This window comes from Schistocerca nitens, chromosome 10 (genome assembly GCF_023898315.1).
Source record: "Schistocerca nitens isolate TAMUIC-IGC-003100 chromosome 10, iqSchNite1.1, whole genome shotgun sequence".
Classification (NCBI taxonomy): Eukaryota; Metazoa; Arthropoda; class Insecta; order Orthoptera; family Acrididae; genus Schistocerca; species Schistocerca nitens.
Window position 1 is genome coordinate 194,179,978 of NC_064623.1, and position 22,180 is coordinate 194,202,157.

Here is a 22,180-nt window from a genome sequence, read left to right on the forward strand (position 1 = left end):
CTCCTGATCAGGACAACTGGATTCGAACCCTGTCTTGGTACATATTTTTGGTCTGCATATAAACTTCTATGTCGTTTCGTTGTCTCTGTAGGCCGCGCGGGATTAGCCGAGCGGTCTGGGCGCTGCAGTCCTGGACTGTGTGGCTGGTCCCGGCGGAGGTTCGATTCCTCCCTCGGGCATGGGTGTGTGTGTCTGTCCTTAGGATGATTGAGGTTAAATAGTGTGTAAGCTTAGGGACTGATGACATTAGCAGTCAAGGCCCATATGATTTTACACACATTTGAACATTTTTGTCTCTGTACACCTGTACCATGATGAATCATGGTTTCTGTTTAAAAGGAGCCTGAAAGACTTACTAGTGGCCAACTCCTTCTACTCCGTTGACGATTTTTTTAATAGAAACAAGTGATGTATATATTCATACTATTAGTATTGTTATTTCAGCTTAAAAAAATTGACATGTTCCACATTCACGAGGATCTCCTCAGTACAGATCTATGGAACGAAAAACTAAGCTAATCTGATCTAATCATCAAGCAAGGAGAGGTTTTTGTTTGGTGGCCAGTATCGTCTTTCTCTAACACAGACTGTTTACTTACTCAAGATATTCGTTTTGGTACAAGCTCTTCTGTATAGTCCACATTAACCTTACTGCTGATGAAGTGCAAAGTCCGCTATGTTCACAATTATGCCTGCTGTGTGCTGCCTGTCTCTGAGTTAGCGGCGTAGCTAACTGCTACTGCGATTCCCACTGTGCCACGACTGATGACGCTGGAATTCACTCAGTGCGACAGTCTCAAACAGACACGTCCTCCAGTCCGTGGCGGCGATCCTAAATACTGGCAGCCGAGAGGGCGTTGGCGGCGCGTTTCCTGTGAGTCTGTTGTTGGCCTCTGTCTATCGCCTCGCAACCTCTTTGACGCATGGTGGGCTGGCGCTAGCTTATGCCAGCACGTAAACATCATAAGTGCCTGAGACTTGGAAAGGACTTGGAACCACACAGTTTCATTTGATTGTGTTTAAACAGCTTGTCATCTGATGACAGTACAGGTTTATTGCCTTTTCAAATTACGCTGCTCAGTGACGTCAGTGACTTACGTTGAAGTGGTAATTTTCGTTTCAAATATAAAGACTTTAGAAATAGATTTGACCTTGTAAGTTTTAAACTTCAGACAAGATTATCGTTACAGAAATCGTGCTGGCTTATACTTATATGTGTTAAGGTATGTTTTGTGACCCACTGGTGAGCTACAGTGATTTTCATTGTAAAACTTCCTGGCAGATTAAAACTGTGTGCCAGACTGGGACTCGAACTCAGGACCTTTGCCTTTCACGGGCAAGTGCTCTACCAACTGAGCTACCCAAGCACGACTCACGCCCCGTCCTCACAGCCTTACTTCTGCCAGTACCTCGTCTCCTACCTCCCAAACTTAACAGAAGCTCTCCTGTGAACCTTGCAGTACTAGCACTCCTGAAAGAAAGGATATTGCGGAGACATGGCTTAGCCACAGGCTGGGGGATGTTTCCATCATACATGTTTCATATCAGCGCACACTCCGCTGCAGAGTGAAAATCTCATTTTCGTTGTAGCTTCTTGTGCCCATTTTGAGTGTCATGCCAAGAGCATATCCAGTTTGAGATCGGTGGGGACGGGGGGAGGGGGAACAACTATCCTCTACTACCAACTCCCCTACCCTCCCCCAACTACAGAAGTAAATGATCTTTACAAATTGAACTGTCTCACTAAACAGACAGATGCATCAATTCAGTATCAATTTGAAAAAATGCTCAACATGTAACAGCCAGATACTGCAGTGATGTGCAAGTAAGAAGAAGGGTGTGTGAAGTGTTGCGTATAGGGACTGACGGAGCATAATTTGCGGTGCCACCCGTGTGTTCTTTGTGTCTATCTCACTCCACATGAACCAGCCGTTGCCTACCCTGGTAACCGACAATACTGGGGTAAGTGCCATATTGGGTCATTCCTTCTACTCCTGACTCTCTCTAGTACAATTTATATCGTCCGAAAACTATCGTTTTCACAATGTATTAATTGCCTTTTTGCTTTCTGGCACCCATAGTGGCCAGTACAGTGGCTAAGTATCCTCAGCGCCGGCCGAAGTGGCCGTGCGGTTAAAGGCGCTGCAGTCTGGAACCGCAAGACCGCTACGGTCGCAGGTTCGAATCCTGCCTCGGGCATGGATGTTTGTGATGTACTTAGGTTAGTTAGGTTTAACTAGTTCTAAGTTCTAGGGGACTAATGACCTCAGCAGTTGAGTCCCATAGTGCTCAGAGCCATTTATCCTCAGCACTTGTAACCTAATATGAAAACAACGGTAAATATTCTACATGCGCCCCGAAGCATATGCTACAGGCAGATGTAATGGGATAACGCCCTTGGCTGGAGCACCACGGACTACACTGATCCATGCCATTACGCAAAGCATCACCACCCGTCTTCTTACGTGCTCATCATTAATATAAGTTATTCCTGTCCTACAGGTCACAACTTTGGATACACTCTTGTACCATATTATACATAAAATAACAGGCAGAAACGTTGATTTTTGATGTGTCGGTGACTGTCGGTAGGTGGATGGAGAGCAGACGCTGGACGAGAACATCGCAGACAACGGGGGGCTGCTGGAGGCGTTCGTGGCCTACCAACTGTACCTCATACGCAACCGTAATGAGGATGGCGTGCTGCCTGGATTCCAGAACTTCACTCATAACCAAATGTTCTTCATCGGATATGGAAACGTGAGTCAATCAGCACCCGCATCTCTAGCTATCAACGTTTTCCATTATCAAAATATACACTAGGTGATAAAAAAAATCCGCACACCCCAATGAAATGTGCAAATGGCCACTAGATGTCACGAAAGGTGGCCCCGCCAGCATAAAAGGAGGGAAGGAATATTGTGCTGCCAGTAGAGAATCAGGAACAGCAGTATGGGTTGGTTGGTTGATTTGGGGGAGGGGACGAAAGAGCGAGGTCATCGGTCCCTTTAGACTAGGGAAGGAACCTTTCAAAGAAACCATCCCGGCATTTGACTGTAGTGGTTTACAGAAATCACCAAAACCTAAATTAGGATAGATGGACGTGGGTTCGAACCGATGCCCTCCCGATTGCATGTCCAATGCGCTAACCACTACCTCTCTTGGTAAAGGGTTGGTCAGGAGAGCTCAGTGACTTTGAATGTGGGTTAGTTTTTGGATGTCACCCGAGTAAAAAAGACCATGAGGAACACTTCAACACATCTATAGCTGCCAAAGTCGACTCTTGCTGATGTGATTGTGAATTGGAAATGTGAAGGAACGACCACAGCTAAACCGAGACCAGATAGAACTTATGTGATCACGGACAGGGACCGTCGAGCGTTTCGAAGGATGGTTGGAAAAAGTCGCATGAAAACAGCAGAAGGAATCACTCGTGAGTTCTACCGCACTACCAGCAGTATAGCTGGAATAAGGAGTTAAAAAGCGTGGGGTAAAAGTGTCGAGCAGCTCCCTCTGAACAACAGATCTTCGTCATGAAATGTATTCGCAGTAGCGAAGATGAACCACTTCCAACTGTACACTGGAATGAAAAAGTGTGCCAGTCCACGACTCAAACTCGAACTTCCCGCTTTGCGGGAGTGGTCTGACCGTGAGTCGTGCTTGGATAGCCGAAATGGTTGAGGAGACCGCTCGCATAAAGCAGGAATTCCGGGTTCGTGTCCCGTTCCGGCACAAATTTTCACTGGCATCATTCCATTATACAGCTGGAGCTGGTTCACATTCGCAACTGCGAATACATTTCATGTTTTTCTTAGCAGCGGTAGTTGCAGCCATATCTGTTTCTTCGGACATGATCCACTGGACAGTGGATGACTGGAAACGACAGATTTGGAGTGATGAATCACGCTCCATCCTGTGGTAGTCCGGTGGGAGTGTTTGGGCTGGCGAATGCTTTGAGAACGTTACCTGTCATCATATGTACTGCCAATACTCAAGTACGGAGGCTGTGGTGTTACGGTATCAGGTCTGTTCAAAACATTCCGGAACATTCGTAACTTCGAGCTAATAGTTGTTGACTGAGCACTGAAATACTTGAGTCGCAACAAGGCCCCGGGAGTAGACAACATTCCATTAGAATTACTGACACCCTTGGGAGAGCCAGTCCTGACAAAACTCTACCATCTGGTGAGCAAGATGTATGAGACAGGCGAAATACCCTCAGACTTCAAGAAGAATATAATGATTCCAACCCCAAAGACAGCAAGTGCTGTCAGATGTGAAAATTACCGAAAATAGCTACAAAATACTAAAGCGAATTCTTTACAGACGAATGGAAAAACTGGTAGAAGCCGACCTCGGGGAAGATCATTTTGGATTCCGTAAAAATACTGGAACACGTGAGGCAATACTGACCCTACGACTTATCTTAGAAGAAAGGTTAAGGGAAAGGCAAATCTACGTTTGTAGCATTTGTAGACATAGAGAAAGCTTTTCACAATGGTGACTGGAATTCTCTCTTTCAAATTCTGAAGGTGGCAGGGATAAAATACAGGGAACGAAAGGCTATTTACAATTTGTACAGAAACCAGATGGCAGTTATAAGAGTCGAGGGGCATGAAAGGGGAGCAGTGGTTGGGAAGGGAGTGAGACAGGGTTGTAGCCTATCCTCGATGTTATTCAATCTGCATACTGAGCAAGCAGTAAAGGAAACAAAAGAAAAGTTCGGAGTAGGTATTAAAATCCATGGAGAAAAAATAAAAACTTTGAGGTTCGCCGATGACATTGTAATTCTGTCGGTGACAGCAATGGACTTGGAAGAGCAGTTCAACAGAATTGACAGTGTCTTGAAAGGAGGGTATAAGATGAACATCAACAAAAGCAAAACGAGGATAATGGAATGTAGTCGAATTAAGTCGGGTGATGCTGCGGGAATTATATCAAGAAATGGGACACTTAAAGTAGTAAAGGAGTTTTGCTATTTGGAGAGCAAAATAACTGATGATGGTCGAAGTAGAGAGGATATAAAATGTAGACTGGCAATGGCAAGGAAAGCGTTTCTGAAGAAGAGAAATTTGTTAACATCGAGTATACATTTAAGTGTCAGGAAGTCGTTTCTGAAAGTATTTCTATGGAGTGTAGCCATGTATGGAAATGAAACATGGACGATAAACAGTTTGGACAAGAAGAGAATAGAAGCTTTCGAAATGTGGTGCTACAGAAGAATGCTGAAGATTAGATGGGTAGATCACATAACTAATGAGAAGGTATTGAATAGGATTGGGGAGAAGAGGAGTTTGTGGCACAACTTGACTAGAAGAAGGGATCGGTTGGTAGGACATGTTCTAAGGCATCAAGGGATCACCAATTTAGTATTGAAGGGCAGCGTGGAGAGTAAAATCGTAGAGGGAGACCAAGAGATGAATACACTAAGCAGATTCAGAAGGATGTAGGTTGCAGTAGGTACTGAGAGATGAAGAGGCTTGCACAGGATAGAGTAGCATGGAGAGCTGCATCAAACCAGTCTCAGGACTGAAGACCACAACAACAACAACAATGGTTTGTTGGAGCGAAATGTGGCTGCCATCCCTGCACACGCCTATGTTTAATGTGTAACTGCCGGAAATTTCATTGTTGCATGTATGTTAGTGTTGTACTGAATAGAACGTTGTGTCGCAGAGTTTACGGATTTCGAGATAGCAGAGGAGCAACGAGTCTGCATAAAATTCTGCGTGAATCTCCAGAAAACCTTTACATAGAAACACCAAATGATGCAGGAAGCCTACGGTCATGAGTGCTTAAGCCTTACTCGGTGTTACGAATGGTTCAAAAGCTTTAACAATGGCCGGACGAAAGTTAAAGTTGGCCCTCGTTCGGAACGCCCTCCGACGCTCATGTCGCGAACGTCAAAGAATCTGTCCATGCCAATCGAAGACTGATTGTCCGAGAGATTGAACAAGAATGTAACATCTCAGCTGGATCATGTCATGAGATCCTGATACAGCATCTTGGAACGCATCGTGCTGTCGCCGAGTTCGTCCCACGGCTCATGAGTCAAGACCAGAAAGACCTTCGCCTCGATATCTGTGAAGAGCTTTTGGGTCGCACAAATGAGAAAGAGATGTTCTTTAAGAGAATCATTAGTGGTGATAAGACGTGGTTCTACAGTCAAAATGTTGAGACCAAGGTTCAGACTTCACAATGAGTCGGGAAAGGTTCTCCAAGACTAAAAGTGCCCGTCAGGTCAAATGTGAATGCCATGCTGAAAGTTTTCTTTGACTTTGAAGAATTTGTTCATCATGAATTCGTGCCACAGGGACAAACTGTTTATCGGTGGTACTGTCTGGACGTGTTGCGACGCCTGCGAGAAAATGTGAGAAGGAAATGGCTTGCAATGTGGCGAGACAATTCACTGCTCTTGCATCAGGATAATGGACCCGAACATTGATCCCTGCTGGTGCGTGACTACTGCACAAAAAACGAAATCGATGCCCAGAGTTGAAAAATCCTTTTAAAGGATTTGCAACGATGGACGAGACCACGGAGGTAAGAATAAGGGGAGATGGCGCTACGTATCCCAGCCGTACTACGTTTTGAAGCCATAGGGGTGTGGCTCGCTGCCACGCCACTCTGACCAAAACATTGCCAGTGTGCTATAGCGCTGCGTGTATTACAGTCGCTAATTGCACCATATACTCATGTAACGTTATCGGATTGGTTGTTTCAAAGTTTTTTGATAAAATAATAAAATCTCGTAAAGGCGAAATTCCGCGTTTCTCCTGTTTAAAAATAGTTTTTAATGTAATATTACGAATAGCTAGTCTTCAATGTAAACGATACAATTTTGTTAATTCAGTAATAAACGTGTATCACAAACTAAATAATAGAAACTGAAAACTAAGTTAGCTATACCCTCCCTCCAGAGCCCCATAAATACATCTTGTTTGTAATACGTACTGGAACATTTCAGTTACGTTACACTACTGGGAAACACTGTTAATTACCACCAATATTTACTGAAATACGGTACGTAGAATGGCAAATCTACACAGTGTCCTGTTTAGGCCTATACTTTACGCCAGTTAATGTAGTGTTAGCTTTTAATTTGGTACATAATGAAGACAAAGTGAGTTACTCAACACTTCGATTATCGACGATACGTACGTATTATACTGAAACGTGAACTTGAAAACTAAGAATTTAATTCTTTGAATTAACATACCTTTTGCAAATGTTTTGGGTGTGTAGGGAAAACTGATGGTACAGCATTTTGTCGGAGCCTTACTGTTGAAAGGGAAGTTCGGTCTATGTCCTCTTCTCGGAAATGCTGAGAACATATAGTGCTCCATTTAGACGCACGCCAATTCTTCCTCCTCACGGCATTCTCCCACAGAGCTTTCCGACTTTCATTTTTAGGAAATCTAAAATCGTACAGGAGAAAAACACGCTATAGTACAAGTACCGATGTAGCACACGTTCATTCACAATGAAGTTGTAAAATCACACTTAACGAGACAACTTACACATGAAATGTTATTCCCTTCGATTTCGCATCGCAATCAGAACGATTCGTACATCCGAACACCACACAAGTCACCATAATAGCGCAAAATCCTTCCAAAAGCGAGCGCAAGCCTATGCACACAAGCTTACAGCAGCAATGTTTTGGTCGGATTGAGATGGCTACCCTCGGCTTCACATAGCTTCGCAGCTGTGACGTCACGGCGTCTCCCTCTATTCTTACCTCCATGGACGAGACAAAAGAAAATTCGCAGATGGCGCTTCGAGCGATCCAACAAGAGGCGTACCAAGAATGCTTCCGGAAGTGGAAACGGCGTTGGCAGCGCTGTATCAATTGTGGAGGAGAGTATTTCAAAGGAGACCATGCACAATAAGTAAAAGGTAGCAGTAGAAAAGTTTTGTGGACAAAGTTCCGGAATTTTTTTAACAGATCTCGTAGGTGGGTGGTTTTTATGGGAGTGGTCCCCTTAAAATGCTGAATACCCAAGAAGATTGACACATTGTATAGCATTGTGTGCCACGTACAGTAGAGAAACTGTTCACAAACTGTGACTGTATCACCATGACAATGTTCCCTGTCGCAAGGCAGCAACTGTGAAGCAGTGGCTTTGAGACAATAACATTTCTGGAATGGACTGTCCTGCCCTGAGACTCCGCCTGAACACAACGCAACACCTGTAAGTATGATATACAATGCCAACTTCGCTCCAGACTAGTTGTGGCCCTTGAGAAATAAATGACTGCCATTCCTAAACAGATATTCAAAAACCTCACTGGAAGTGTGCACGGCAGAGATCTAACAGTCATAAAGGTAGAGAATTGGCACACCCTACATTAATGTCCACTAATAAGGGGTGGCCCTCCCAGCTAGCCGCACGGTCTAACGCGCTGCATACGTATTACTATTGTTGCATTGGTTGTTTATGTATGGTATGTTGAATTTAGGGCCAGAAGATGATGTTGTAACAACATCGAAACTAGTTGTCAATAAAACCAACACCTTAATACAGCTGGATGAATTTCGTCAATTTTTAACATATACAGGGCTATTACAAATGATTGAAGCGATTTCATAAATTCACTGTAGCTCCATTCATTGACATATGGTCACGACACACTACAGATACGTAGAAAAACTCATAAAAGTTTTGTTCGGCTGAAGCCGCACTTCAGGTTTCTGCCGCCAGAGCGCTCGAGAGCGCAGTGAGACAAAATGGCGACAGGAGCCGAGAAAGCGTATGTCGTGCTTGAAATGCACTCACATCAGTCAGTCATAACAGTGCAACGACACTTCAGGACAAAGTTCAACAAAGGTCCACCAACTGCTAACTCCATTCGGCGATGGTATGCGCAGTTTAAAGCTTCTGGATGCCTCTGTAAGGGAAAATCAACGGGTCGGCCTGCAGTGAACGAAGAAACGGTTGAACGCGTGCGGGCAAGTTTCACGCGTAGCCCGCGGAAGTCGAGGAATAAAGCAAGCAGGGAGCTAAACGTACCACAGCCGACGGTTTGGAAAATCTTACGGAAAAGGCTAAAGCAGAAGCCTTACCATTTACAATTGCTACAAGCCCTGACACCTGATGACAAAGTCAAACGCTTTGAATTTTCGGCGCGGTTGCAACAGCTCACGGAAGAGGATGCATTCAGTGCGAAACTTGTTTTCAGTGATGAGGCAACATTTTTTCTTAATGGTGAAGTGAACAGACACAATGTGCGAATCTGGGCGGTAGAGAATCCTCACGCATTCGTGCTGCAAATTCGCAATTCACCAAAAGTTAACGTGTTTTGTGCAATCTCACGGTTTAAAGTTTACGGCCCCTTTTTCTTCTGCGAAAAAAACGATACAGGACACGTGTATCTGGACATGCTGGAAAATTGGCTCATGCCACAACTGGAGGCCGACAGCGCCGACTTCATCTTTCAACAGGATGGTGCTCCACCGCACTTCCATCATGATGTTCGGCATTTCTTAAACAGGAGATTGGAAAACCGATGCATCGGTCGTGGTGGAGATCGTGATCAGCAATTCATGTCATGGCCTCCACGCTCTCCCAACTTAACCCCATGCGATTTCTTTCTGTGGGGTTATGTGAAAGATTCAGTGTTTAATCCTCCTATACCAAGAAACGTGCCAGAACTGCGAGCTCGCATCAACGATGCTTTCGAACTCATTGATGGGGACATGCTGCGCCGAGTGTGGGAGGAACTTGATTATCGGCTTGATGTCTGCCGAATCACTAAAGGGGCACATATCGAACATTTGTGAATGCCTAAAAAAACTTTTTGAGTTTTTGTATGTGTGTGCAAAGCATTGTGAAAATATCTCAAATAATAAAGTTATTGTAGAGCTGTGAAATCGCTTCAATCATTTGTAATAACCCTGTATAATACTAGCTGACGTCTCAAGTCGTCCGTTTCAATTATGGATACACGAAGAACAATAAAAGCAGCGGATTCAAGATGTATGCGCTGATATTATATCACATGACATCCCAGGTTGGTGGACATTTTTGGATATTCAGTGTTTTGCTTTGGCCCTGCAAGGCACAACTACGCATGTTACCCGTCCTGCTGGTCCAGTACGATCGGAGACGGTTGGCGCTATTTGTGGCAAAACAGTGAACGGCGTAAGGCTTGCACCGACACTGAAGACTGCAGGCAGTGCGTGCGTTAATATCGATGTTTCCGCTCATTATACTTCTCTCTACTTTGTATCACAGCCACGGGTTCGCCGGCATCCCGTCAGCGGATTTTATGACGCACACATTCTCTGGAGGCACTGTTTTTCTTTGATGTTCCCATGGAAACAAAGGTCCGTTTGTTACATTTTGCACGGTTATCCGTAACAGTGAAAAGTGTTTAAAGACATTCCAAGAATTATTGCTCCCCACTGACTTGGTGATCGCCAATTTGTGTCCTCAGAGTCGGCACATATCACATTTCTACTGTTTCGATTCGTGAACTAGTTTCCAATGTTGACTATACAGCCAAGGACTGGCGTACAAAGGGACCAAAGTACTCGTATTGGCTGTGATTCGCGATAACTCGGGTTCTTCAAGCGAGGCCTTCTTACAGACATTTAATTTCTGTTGGCGTTTATAACCTGCTCAGTTCTGAGGTTAAAAAAATTGCAGGAAATTTTTTTAATACTTTCCAACATATTAATAAACAAGTATGGCATCTATGCAAATGAAATGTTTTTTGGTTATTCTCTACGACGTAAATGGAGGTCCACGTATGTAGAAGTCTAGCTTATCGAGAAAACATAGTAGTCTTTATTTTGTATTTTCTGTCCCCTTTCTTCAATAAGAATATTTTATTCGCATATGTATATATTGAAACAGTAAACTGTGTATGGTAATGTACACCGAAAATACGTTTTTTAATGTTAATATTTGTTCAAAAATGTTCAAATGTGTGTGAAATCTTATGGGACTTAACTGCTAAGGTCATCAGTACCTAAGCTTACACACTACTTAACCTAATTTATCCTAAGGACAAACACACACACCCATGCCCGAGGGAGGTCTCGAACCTCCTCCGGGACCAGCCGCACAGTCCATGACTGCAGCGCCTTAGACCGCACGGCTAATCCCGTGCGGCGATTAATATTTCTGAAGTATATGATTCCCAATACAAATTTTTTGGTGCTCTAAAACAACTTGACAAACTCAGGAAAATAATGATCATACAATAATTTCCGGCGATTAATTACATCCTGCTCGCCCGGTTAGCCGTGCGGTCTAACGCACGGCTTTCCGGGCGGGAAGGCGTGCCGGTCCCCGGCAAGAATCCGCCTGGTGGTTTAGTGGATGGTTTTTACGGCGGTTTTCCATCCACCTCGGCGAATGTGGGCTGGTTCCCCTTATTCCGCCTCAGTTACACTACGTCGGCGATTGCTGTGCAAACACTGTCTCCACGTACGCGTACACCATAGTTACACTTACACTACCACGCTACCACGTAAACATCTGGGGTTACACTCGTCTGGTATGAGACGTTCCCGAGACGGGGGGGGGGGGGGGGGGTCCACTGCGGGCCGAGGTGCACAATTGCCCCGGGTTCGGTGTGGGGCGTCGGTGTGGTGGGTGGACTGCTGTGACCTGTTGGGGGGTTGTGGACCACTGAGGGCCATGGCGGGACGAAGCCTCTCCGTTGTTTCTACGTCCCCGGCTTAATACACAGTACACAATATGGGGTGAGTAAAAATTATGTGAACACTGTTTGAGAGCAAGCATTTACTCAGAATTTTCATTATACAGTCCCAACCCGATCAGCAGCATGATTAACGCACTCAGACCATTGTTCAACGGTACAATTTAGTGCCCGAACACGCATTTCTGAGAAATGTTGGAGATTACACCTTTTATTCTGTCCTTGAGTTCTTACAGGACTCTTATTTTTGCCCTATGCACGCGTTCCTTTATCATACCCCATCACCGGAGGTCATTAGGTGTGAGACCTGAAGATGGGGGAGGTCGTAACAACGGTCTGTCGCGACCAATCCAACGTTTTGGGAACGTTTGTTCAAGATAACCACGAATGGGAGAGCAAAATGGGGCGTGCACCATCATGGTCAAAATACCTTAACGTCGGAGTTGTATGGGCACGTTATTAACGGCAAACTCTTTCAGCAGTTCTAAGTAGTCACGTGGATTTACCGTGGTGGTTGTAGAGAACAGTGGGCCAAGAACACCAGTGGCAGTCACGGCACACCACACACTTGCCTCCGGAGATGCACATTAATGCTCACAAACGATACGTGAATTTTCAGTAGCCGGCCGGAGTGGCCGAGCGGTTCTAGGCCCTACAGTCTACAACCGCACGACCGCTACGGTCGCATGTTCGAATCCTGCCTCGGGCATGGATGCGTGTGATGTCCTTAGGTTAGTTAGGTTTAAGTAGTTCTAAGTTCTAGGGGGCTGATGACCTGAGAAGTTAAGTCCCATAGTGCTCAGAGCCATTTGAACCATTTTTTTTTTAATTTTCGGTACTTCAGAAAACTGTGTTATGACGATTAACATGAGCAAACAATGCCCAGATCCGTCCGTTACGTTTCTTCCAGAATCTCAAAGCGTTACAATAGCACTTGTTTCTGCCGAGCAGTCAAACGTTGAACGATTTGTAGGTGACATGGTCGCATGCCAAGGTCCCTGAATCGAAGTTGGTGCACCGTCCACAGTGGAATCCCTGTTTCCAGACTGCAACGTCTCCTCGTTTTTTATGAACTCTGTGATATGCCCTCCTGCATTCTAGCGATGTACTTCTGCCAGTCCTAGGTCGCCCGGCATTTCTGTTATAATTGTCTGCAGCTGATCGAGTTGGTACAGACTTCTGGTAAATGCGATAAATTTTTGACCGAGCTAATCGCCGTCTATCTGGAACTCGTTTGTCGCGGATTGCACGACTTCCATTAAGCTTGCAACCACTCTTTTCTGCTCCGATGTGAGTCTGTCAGCCATGGGTACCAACAACCCGGAATAGAAAACAAAACAAAATGATAAATGTTCACATAATTTTGACTCACCCTGTAGTTGTCCGCATACTCTTCATCAGATAGTCTATACGCCCGATCACCACACTTTCTTGTGTAATTATACCTGGTCAAGATTACTTTACGCCTACCTTACACGGAGACACTAAATTGCGAAATTAAGTTTCAAAACAGTGCTGCTAGCCACTGCACTTTCGCCCCGCACAGTAGCGAAATTCGTTGGCGAAACTGTTAAGTTCCTGGGTCTCTCAACTTCTACGACACGGGACTGTCAGTTGCATATAACTTCAGGATGAGTGGCGCTTTAATAAGTGCAGTAGGAAGCGGTAAATTGAAAAAAGCTTTTGGCTTATGCACAGTTACACTATGCATATGTTCTTATGGGACGTTAATGATAATCGTTATAAGAATAAATTGGGATGAAGTACTGCAGTTGAGACAGTTCTTCATGAGATGAACGCGGAGGATGCCGTTGATATGACTAAAATGCGTTTGGGAGAAATAATAAACATCTGAGATAAATAAAGATACCTTTATCAAAACTAGACATGATTGTCTTAATGGGATTGTCGCGATCGTTCTTTAAATAAAAATGTGGCATTTCAGTCTTTGATCGCTATTTTTTATTTTCAATGACCTGTTTTCCGGCTAACTGCCCATCTTCAGATCATATATTGCAGTTACAGAGTAACTTGTCAGTACAGAACTAATGGTTCGCTGTCATAACTAAATAATTTATTTAGTTAGCTGCCCATCCGTCATAACTAAATAACTTATTTAGTTATGACAGCGAACCGATATTTCTGTAGTGACAAGTTACTCTGTAACTGCAATATATGATCTGAAGATGGGCAGTTAGCCAGAAACCAGTCACTGAAAATAAAAAAATAGCGATCAAAGACTGAAATGCCATATTGTTATATAAAGATACCTCTCTGGAAAACGCTCCGAGGCCATACGACGTGTTCTTCAAGATGCTGACGAAATAGTCAGTGTCGATAAAAGCACAGCGACGCAGTTACGGAAGTTACTCAAAGAATAGAATGTGGAGTTGATGGCGGACATTATAAAACTTAATATGTACGAAGTGAAAAGCTTTGGTGTCTGAATACTGTAGAGAAGAATGTTTCCTAACAGATGTTACCAAAGATATCTGGGACGAATTTCCCAATCGTGGAGTTTGACAATCAGTACGGATTTTACAGAGGCATACGAGAATTTCCGCTTGCCAAAATAAACGCAGAGTGGTCTGTGATTTCAGTTCCGACGAATTTGGTTCTCAGATTCAGTAGGAATCTTAATTCCTTAATACATCTTGAATTCAGTTGAGGAGATCCTTGCACTGTTCTGACGTCATTCTTGGTTGGTCAAAACAGTTTCTGGAATTTCAAACAATAGTTTATTTCAACAGCTATGCTGAATAGCACAGCCAGCACCTGTGGACGAGCGGTTCTAGGCGCTTCAGTCCGGAACCGCGCTGCTGCTACGGTCGCAGGTTCGAATCCTGCCTCGGGCATGCATGTGTGTGATGTCCTTAGGTTAGTTAGGTTTAAGTAGATCTAAGTTCTAGGGGACTGATGATCTTAGATGTTAAGTCCCATAGTGCATAGAGCCATTTGAACCATTTGAATAGCACAGCGGATGTCTTCTCTTTATTTAGTCACGAATCCAAACATGATTTTTTTTTCCTTTTCTTTTGTTCCGATTTGAAGCTAACAAGCATGAACTCCGTCAGCTCGTGCTGAAGAAGATTTGTGGCAGTCTTCCACCATGCGATGGCAGCGACAGCGAACGACGGAGTCCACAACGGCAAATTAACAAATCTTTATCATAATGCAGCGGTTCAGCAACCGTGAATTGCTCAGAGAATAAGAAATTCAGCCGTCAATTGCAAGGTTGCAGTTGCAACTAAAGGCTGAATTTCTTATTGTCTGAGCGGCAAATTGCACTCGCGCGTTCAAAGCATATGACCACACGCCACTGCGAGGAAGCACGCAGAAGCGGAATTTTGCTGTAGTCAGTAGCGAGCCAGGCGTCAACTGGACATTCAAAGAAGCTACGATCCGCCTCGAAAATATCCTCCGCAGACGGGGTTTTAAGGTGAAATCCATTCGACTACGGCATAAGACTCCAAAGCATTTTATTAATTGCGACATTTATGGCTGTGAAATTTCACATTTTACAATTAGACAAAGGTCTACAGTCGCCGGCCGCGGTGGTCTAGTGGTTCTAGGCGCGCAGTCCGGAACCACGGGACTGCTACGGTCGCAGGTTCGAATCCTGCCTCGGGCATGGATGTGTGTGATGTTCTTAGGTTAGTTAGGTTTAAGTAGTTCTAAGTTCTAGGGGACTGATGACCACAGAAGTTGAGTCCCATAGTGCTCAGAGCCATTTGAACCATTTGAAAGGTCTACAGTCCCTTACCGGTGTAAAGGTCAATGCGATCAAAAGATACGGCCGTTTATGTCACATGTTTTGATTCTAGAAAACTCACTCGTGAAAACCTAAAAGGGTACCTCCCTTTGACGCAGACCCATCAAATTTGGCAAGAACCGGGGTTTCAAGGCAAAAGTAAACAATCAAAAAATTGTTAATTTGTACTTACATCAAAGAGAAAAAAATATTGCTTTTGTCATTTGTTATCCGACGTCATAGTTGAAATTAAGACATTCTTCAGAGTCATGGAATCCCTGCGAGTGATATCTTGCTAGCATCATTGTGGGTCACAGCCAAAACTCATCGAGTTTCTCGATGCCCGTAATGTAGCAACTGTCTACATACGTAATAAAATTTGTACGAAAACGTGAGTGCGCTGGTTCTACTGCTCGTTGCGTTGTATTATAACAGCCTCAATTTAATTCCCTATTCGTTGGTATAAATATGTTCAAATGGTTCAAATGGCTCTGAGCACTATGGGACTTAACTGCTGTGGTCATCAGTCCCCTAGAACTTAAAACTACTTAAACCTAACTAACCTAAGGACATCGCACACATCCATGCCCGAGGCAGGATTCGAACCTGCGACCGTAGCAGTCGCGCGGTTCCGGACTGAGCGCCTAAAACCGCTAGACCACCGCGGTCGGCTACAAATATGTACGGTATTTGAAGATGACCATCTCTATAACGCGCACTCATAAATCCATCTTACCTCCGTGACTAAATTTATATCATAGCACCTGTGTGGTACGTCCGTGAGTTCCCAGCACTGGGAGACAAATAATATTCCCCTTCTCACATCCTCTAACGCTGCGGTGGCTGCGCTACTTACCATTCTGCCTCTGAGATAAGCGGCTAACTTACCTCATGGCCGAATTCGCCTACGTCAGTTAAAATTAAAAACATCTTAAAATATTACTGTCTGTGTAAGTATTTTTGTTTCTTGCCAAGAAGAAGAACTACACTGTTAAGAAGCGTCAGTGTTACTTGATGTTTTTGGAATTTTAAAATGCTGCTGAGAACCGTGCGTCGCAGTTTGACGATCCCTGTACTATAGTAGCGGTACCAAGAAACCGGCGTCTCGTTGGGAGAAATGTGTTCGTCGCCAAGGCGACCAGGTTGAAAAACAAATACTAGACACGAAGAACAAAGATGTAGAATTTTACTTAAGTTCGTTTTATTTGAAATGTTTTAATAGTTTTCACGTAAGAATTCGGAAGCACTATTTATGAGAAAGCGAGCTTTTCCGAGCATTTTTGGCCACTTTCAACTGCAGAATCCGGACCATAATTAGGAAAACAGTTTCCTTTCGTCAGTTTAAAGATACAACCTTTTTCTGTTTTCAGGCAGATTTTCGTTATGTTCTGATCAGTTGCTTCATTGCTATATGTCAAAAACAAGAAGCTGAGATTGATCTTTCCGTTGTAGATACTGCGGCGGAGAAAGCACGACTGTGAAGCTTGAATTTTTGTTGATTACATCGTATGTCATTACTAATCAATACTCCCTGTGTTTGACAGTTACTAGATTGTAAAGCAGTTGCGTTAGTAGTCGCAGTCTATGGGGTCTGAGGTGGAGCGTAGTCATACCAGCACGCCGCCACTGATAAGTTCACAGTAAGCACCTATCCACCAGCGAAGAATGGAGACTTCGTAGTCGCATTCCAGTACAGCATTGCCGCGTTCATTTGTTATGGGTAGAGGGCAATCACATGCGAAATTATAACTGAACGCTCGGTATACAAGGACCACCCAGTAAACGAACAATGAAATGTATTTTACATTTTAGCAGTAAACGAACCCGACTAGCTCGAATACAGTCTGCAGGTAGTAATAACGAATGAAATAAAACCAACTTAGCCGCTTTCTCTCCTGGCAGAGATCTCGCTGCTGCTATTACAGTCGTCTGCTTGGCTCTGCAACGGTTCTATGTCAAGACAGAAGGCTCTTTGTTCATACCTGTTTTCAGATCTGTGCACGTGACTCACTAAATTCCTCCGTACGCTGTGCAGAACACTTTCCAGTGCGCAGCGGGACAACTGTAAAGTGTCCCTTACCGTAACAGTCTTGTTCTAGTTTCCAACATGATCTTTGCAAATGGTCAAATATTTCTACTAGCGTTGAATTCGAAATGCTCCACAGGCAACCACAGAAGTTTAATTTCCTTGCCCACTGAGCAGAATACATTTTACAGAAGGTAAATCCATTTTCCAGACCTGCACACTATTTCAATTCTTCCACTCCAGCCACTCCATTGTGAACACTTCCTCTGTGATAAACGTGTACATTCTCTGAGGCATAAGGCATTTGTTTTCCCTACCATCCAAACTTCCTGCAATGATTTGCACGCCAATCGTTCAGTGTTAAAATCGTTCAAATGGCTCTGAGCACTATGGGACTCAACATCTGAGGCCATCAGTCCCCTAGAACTTAAAACTACTTAAACCAAACTAACCTAATGAGATCACACACATCCATCCCCGAAGCATGATTCGAACCTGAGACCGTAGCGGTCGCGCGGTTCCAGATTGAAGCGCCTAGAACCGCTCGGCCACACTGGACGGCTCGTTAAGTGTTACAAATGGTCTATTCGGTGTCTTATATCCTTCAAGAACACGTTCCCTTTCCCTGCTACTCGGTTACGTTTTGTCAGCATATGTTTTGTGTTGGACTTTTTGGATGTGAAGCCCTATTTCCGAATAGCGCGCTAAAGAGTTGTTTCACTCATATCAGGAGAGTCTTTCACTTCAACATTCAACTTTTCCAATACAGCTGCTACCGTTGGAAAATGTTTCTCCACATAGATGTCGTCTATTTTCCTTCTTACACTACTGGCCATTAAAATTTCTACACCAAGAAGAAATGCAGATGACAAACGGGTTTTCAATGGACAAATATAATATACTAGAACTGACATGTGATTACGTTTTCACGCAATTTCGGTGCACCCTGAGAAATTAGTACCGAGAACAACTACCTCTGGCCGTAATAGCGGCGTTGATACGCATGGGCATTGAGACAAACAGAGCTTGGATGGCGTGTACAGGTACAGATGCCCAAGCAGCTTCAACACGATATCACAGTTCATCAAGAGTGGCGTATTGTGACGAGCCAGTTGCTCGGCCACCATTGACCAGACGTTTTCAATTGGTGAGAGATCTGGAGAATGTGCTGGCCAGGGCAGCAGTAGAACAATTTCTGCATTCAGAAAGGTCCGTACAGGACCTGCAACATGCGGTCGTGCATTATCCTGCTGAAATGTAGGGTTTCGCAGGGATCGAATGAAGGGTAGAGCCACGGGTCGTAACACACCATAAATGTAACATCCATTGTTCAAAGTGGCGTCAATGCTAACAAGAGGTGACCGAGACGTGTAACCAGTGGCACCCCGTACCATCACGCCGGGCGATACGCTACTATGGCGATGACGAATACACACGCTTCCAATGTGCGTTCACTGCGATGTCACCAAACACGAATGCGACCATCATGATGCTGTAAACAGAACCTGGATTCATCCGAAAAAATGACGTTTTGCCATTCGTGCATCCAGGTTCGTCGATGAGTACACCATCGCAGGCGCTCCTGTCTGTGATGCAGCGTCAAGGGTAACCGCAGCCATGGTCTCCGAGCTGATGGTCCATGCTGCTGCAAACGTAGTCGAACTGTTCTTGCAGATGGTTGTTGTCTTGCAAATGGCCCCATCTGTTGACTCAGGGATCGAGACGTGGCTGCACGATCCGTTACAGCGATGCGGATAAGATGCCTGTCATCTCGACTGCTAGTGATACGAGGTCGTTGGCATCCAGCACGGCGTTCCGTATTACCCTCGTGAACCCACCGATTCCGTATTCTGCTAACAGTCGTTGGATCTCGACCAACGCGAGCAGCAGTGTCGCGATACGATAAACCACAATCGCGATAGGCTACAATCCGATCTTTATCAAAGTCGGAAACGTGATGATACGCATTTCTCCTCCTTACACGAGGCATCACAACAACGTTTCACCAGGCAACGCCGGTCAACTGCTGTTTGTGTATGAGAAATCGACTGGAAACTTTCCTCATGTCAGCACGTTGTAGGTGTCACAACCGGCGCCAATCTTGTGTGAATGCTCTGAAAAGCAGATCATTTGCATATCACAACTTCTTCTTCCTGCCGGTTAAATTTCGCGTCTGTAGAACGTCATCTATGTGGTGTAGCAATTTTAATGGCCAGTAGTGTACCTATCCCTTTGTAAACTTGTTAAATACAAACTTTTGTCGCCCGCCAGAAATCTTTTTTTTGCTGATACGAAGTTCATCTATATTCTCTCGAAATTGAGTTCCGTGTACTTTAACTAATACCGAGACATTAGGAAGTTTATACTGGCTGTGATGCTCAAATGCTAGTGTCCTGTTCTTTATCGGCCTTAAGGTAAGCACTCGCACTGATGATCATGAACTTCCCACACTTCCGTAAGTTCATGGTTTCATACGAGTACAAGGCAAGTGATTACATTACGAAGGCTATCACACGCGTACACAATAAGGAATTGCGGCACGGTTGTTTTCTATGCGACGGGAAGTCCTGATGCGCAAACTGAGACAATGCATAATTGAAATGCAAACAACATATGCGGGCACGAGGCCCATAAAGAAGCAAGTGCAAATAAATGGCACTCCTGATATTAGAGATTTATGTAAATTTATGTGCATAAAACATAAGTTATTAAAGGCAACAATAGAGCTGACACTTATTCGTGTTGTTCATACGTATCTCCATTAGCCGAATTGCGGCAATCTCTCTAATCGCAATGATTACGATGAAACGTCTAATCAGAAAGCAACGAAAATTCGCCTTTAAGAAGCGACTCGTTGTATCTTTAAATTGTTCAAAGGTTACTGTTAAGTACCGTCTAGTTTCAATGATCAACGACATGAGGATGCAGAAGGCAATGGAAACCACTGCATTAAAGACACGTAACGTGTATCCACAGGACATGTGGCCTGTATTTGAAGGAGTGTCATAATGATCTCTCCATTGGCAAAAGATTCCGGAATAGTCCCCCATTCGGATCTCCGGGAGGGGACTGCCAAGGGGGAGGTTACCATGAGAAAAAGACTGAATAATCTACGAAAGGATAACGTTCTACGAGTCGGGGCGTGGAATGTCAGAAGCTTGAACGTGGTAGGGAAACTAGAAAATCTGAAAAGGGAAATGCAAAGGCTCAATCTAGATATAGTAGGGGTCAGTGAAGTGAAGTGGAAGGAAGACAAGGATTTCTGGTCAGATGAGTATCGGGTAATATCAACAGCAGCAGAAAATGGTATAACAGGTGTAGGATTCGTTATGAATAGGAAGGTAGGGCAGAGGGTGTGTTACTATGAACAGTTCAGTGACCGGGTTGTTCTAATCAGAATCGACAGCAGACCAACACCGACAACGATAGTTCAGGTATACATGCCGACGTCGCAAGCTGAACATGAACAGATAGAGAAAGTGTATGAGGATATTGAAAGGGTAATGCAGTATGTAAAGGGGGACGAAAATCTAATAGTCATGGGCGACTGGAATGCAGTTGTAGGGGAAGGAGTAGAAGAAAAGGTTACAGGAGAATATGGGCTTGGGACAAGGAATGAAAGAGGAGAAAGACTAATTGAGTTCTGTAACAAGTTTCAGCTAGTAATAGCGAATACCCTGTTCAAGAATCACAAGAGGAGGAGGTATACTTGGGAAAGGCCGGGAGATACGGGAAGATTTCAATAGATTACATCATTGTCAGACAGAGATTCCGAAATCAGATACTGGATTGTATGGCGTACCCAGGAGCAGATATAGATTCAGATCACAATATAGTAGTGATGAAGAGTAGGCTGAAGTTCAAGATATTAGTCAGGAAGAATCAATACGCAAAGAAGTGAGATACGGAAGTACTAAGGAATGACGAGATACGTTTGAAGTTCTCTAACGCTATAGATACAGCAATATGGAATAGCGCAGTAGGCAATACAGTTGAAGAGGAATGGACATCTCTAAAAAGGGCCATCACAGAAGTTGGGAAGGAAAACATAGGTACAAAGATGGTAGCTGCGAAGAAACCATGGGTAACAGAAGAAATACTTCAGTTGATTGATGAAAGGAGGAAGTACAAACATGTTCCGGGAAAATCAGGAATACAGAAATACAAGTCGCTGAGGAATGAAATAAATAGGAAGTGCAGGGAAGCTAAGACGAAATGGCTGCAGGAAAAATGTGAAGACATCGAAAAAGATATGATTGTCGGAAGGACAGACTCAGCGTACAGGAAAGTCAAAACAACCTTTGGTGACATTAAAAGCAACGGTGGTAACATTAAGAGTGCAACAGGAATTCCACTGTTAAATGCAGAGGAGAGAGCAGATAGGTGGAAAGAATACATTGAAAGCCTCTACGAGGGTGAAGATTTGTCTGATGTGATAGAAGAAGAAACAGGAGTCGATTTAGAAGAGATAGGGGATCCAGTATTAGAATCGGAATTTAAAAGAGCTTTAGAGGACTTACGGTCAAATAAGGCAGAATTTCTAAAATCATTGGGGGAAGTGGCAACAAAACGACTATTCACGTTGGTGTGTAGAATATATGAGTCTGGCGATATACCATCTGACTTTCGGAAAAGCATCATCCACACAATTCCGAAGACGGCAAGAGCTGACAAGTGCGAGAATTATCGCACAATCAGCTTAACAGCTAATGCATCGAAGCTGCTTACAA

General features: G+C 44.1%; 1 protein-coding gene across 1 annotated transcript in view; it reads left to right on the plus strand.

Annotated features, from left to right (window-relative positions):
* The window catches only part of LOC126209990 (endothelin-converting enzyme homolog), a 309,515-nt gene that overhangs the window by 275,785 nt on the left and 11,550 nt on the right, over nt 1-22,180 (plus strand). The window contains exon 19 of the mRNA XM_049939099.1: nt 2,593-2,760. Within this exon, the coding sequence (XP_049795056.1) occupies nt 2,593-2,760 (168 nt within the window). The remainder of the gene's footprint in view (nt 1-2,592; nt 2,761-22,180) is intronic.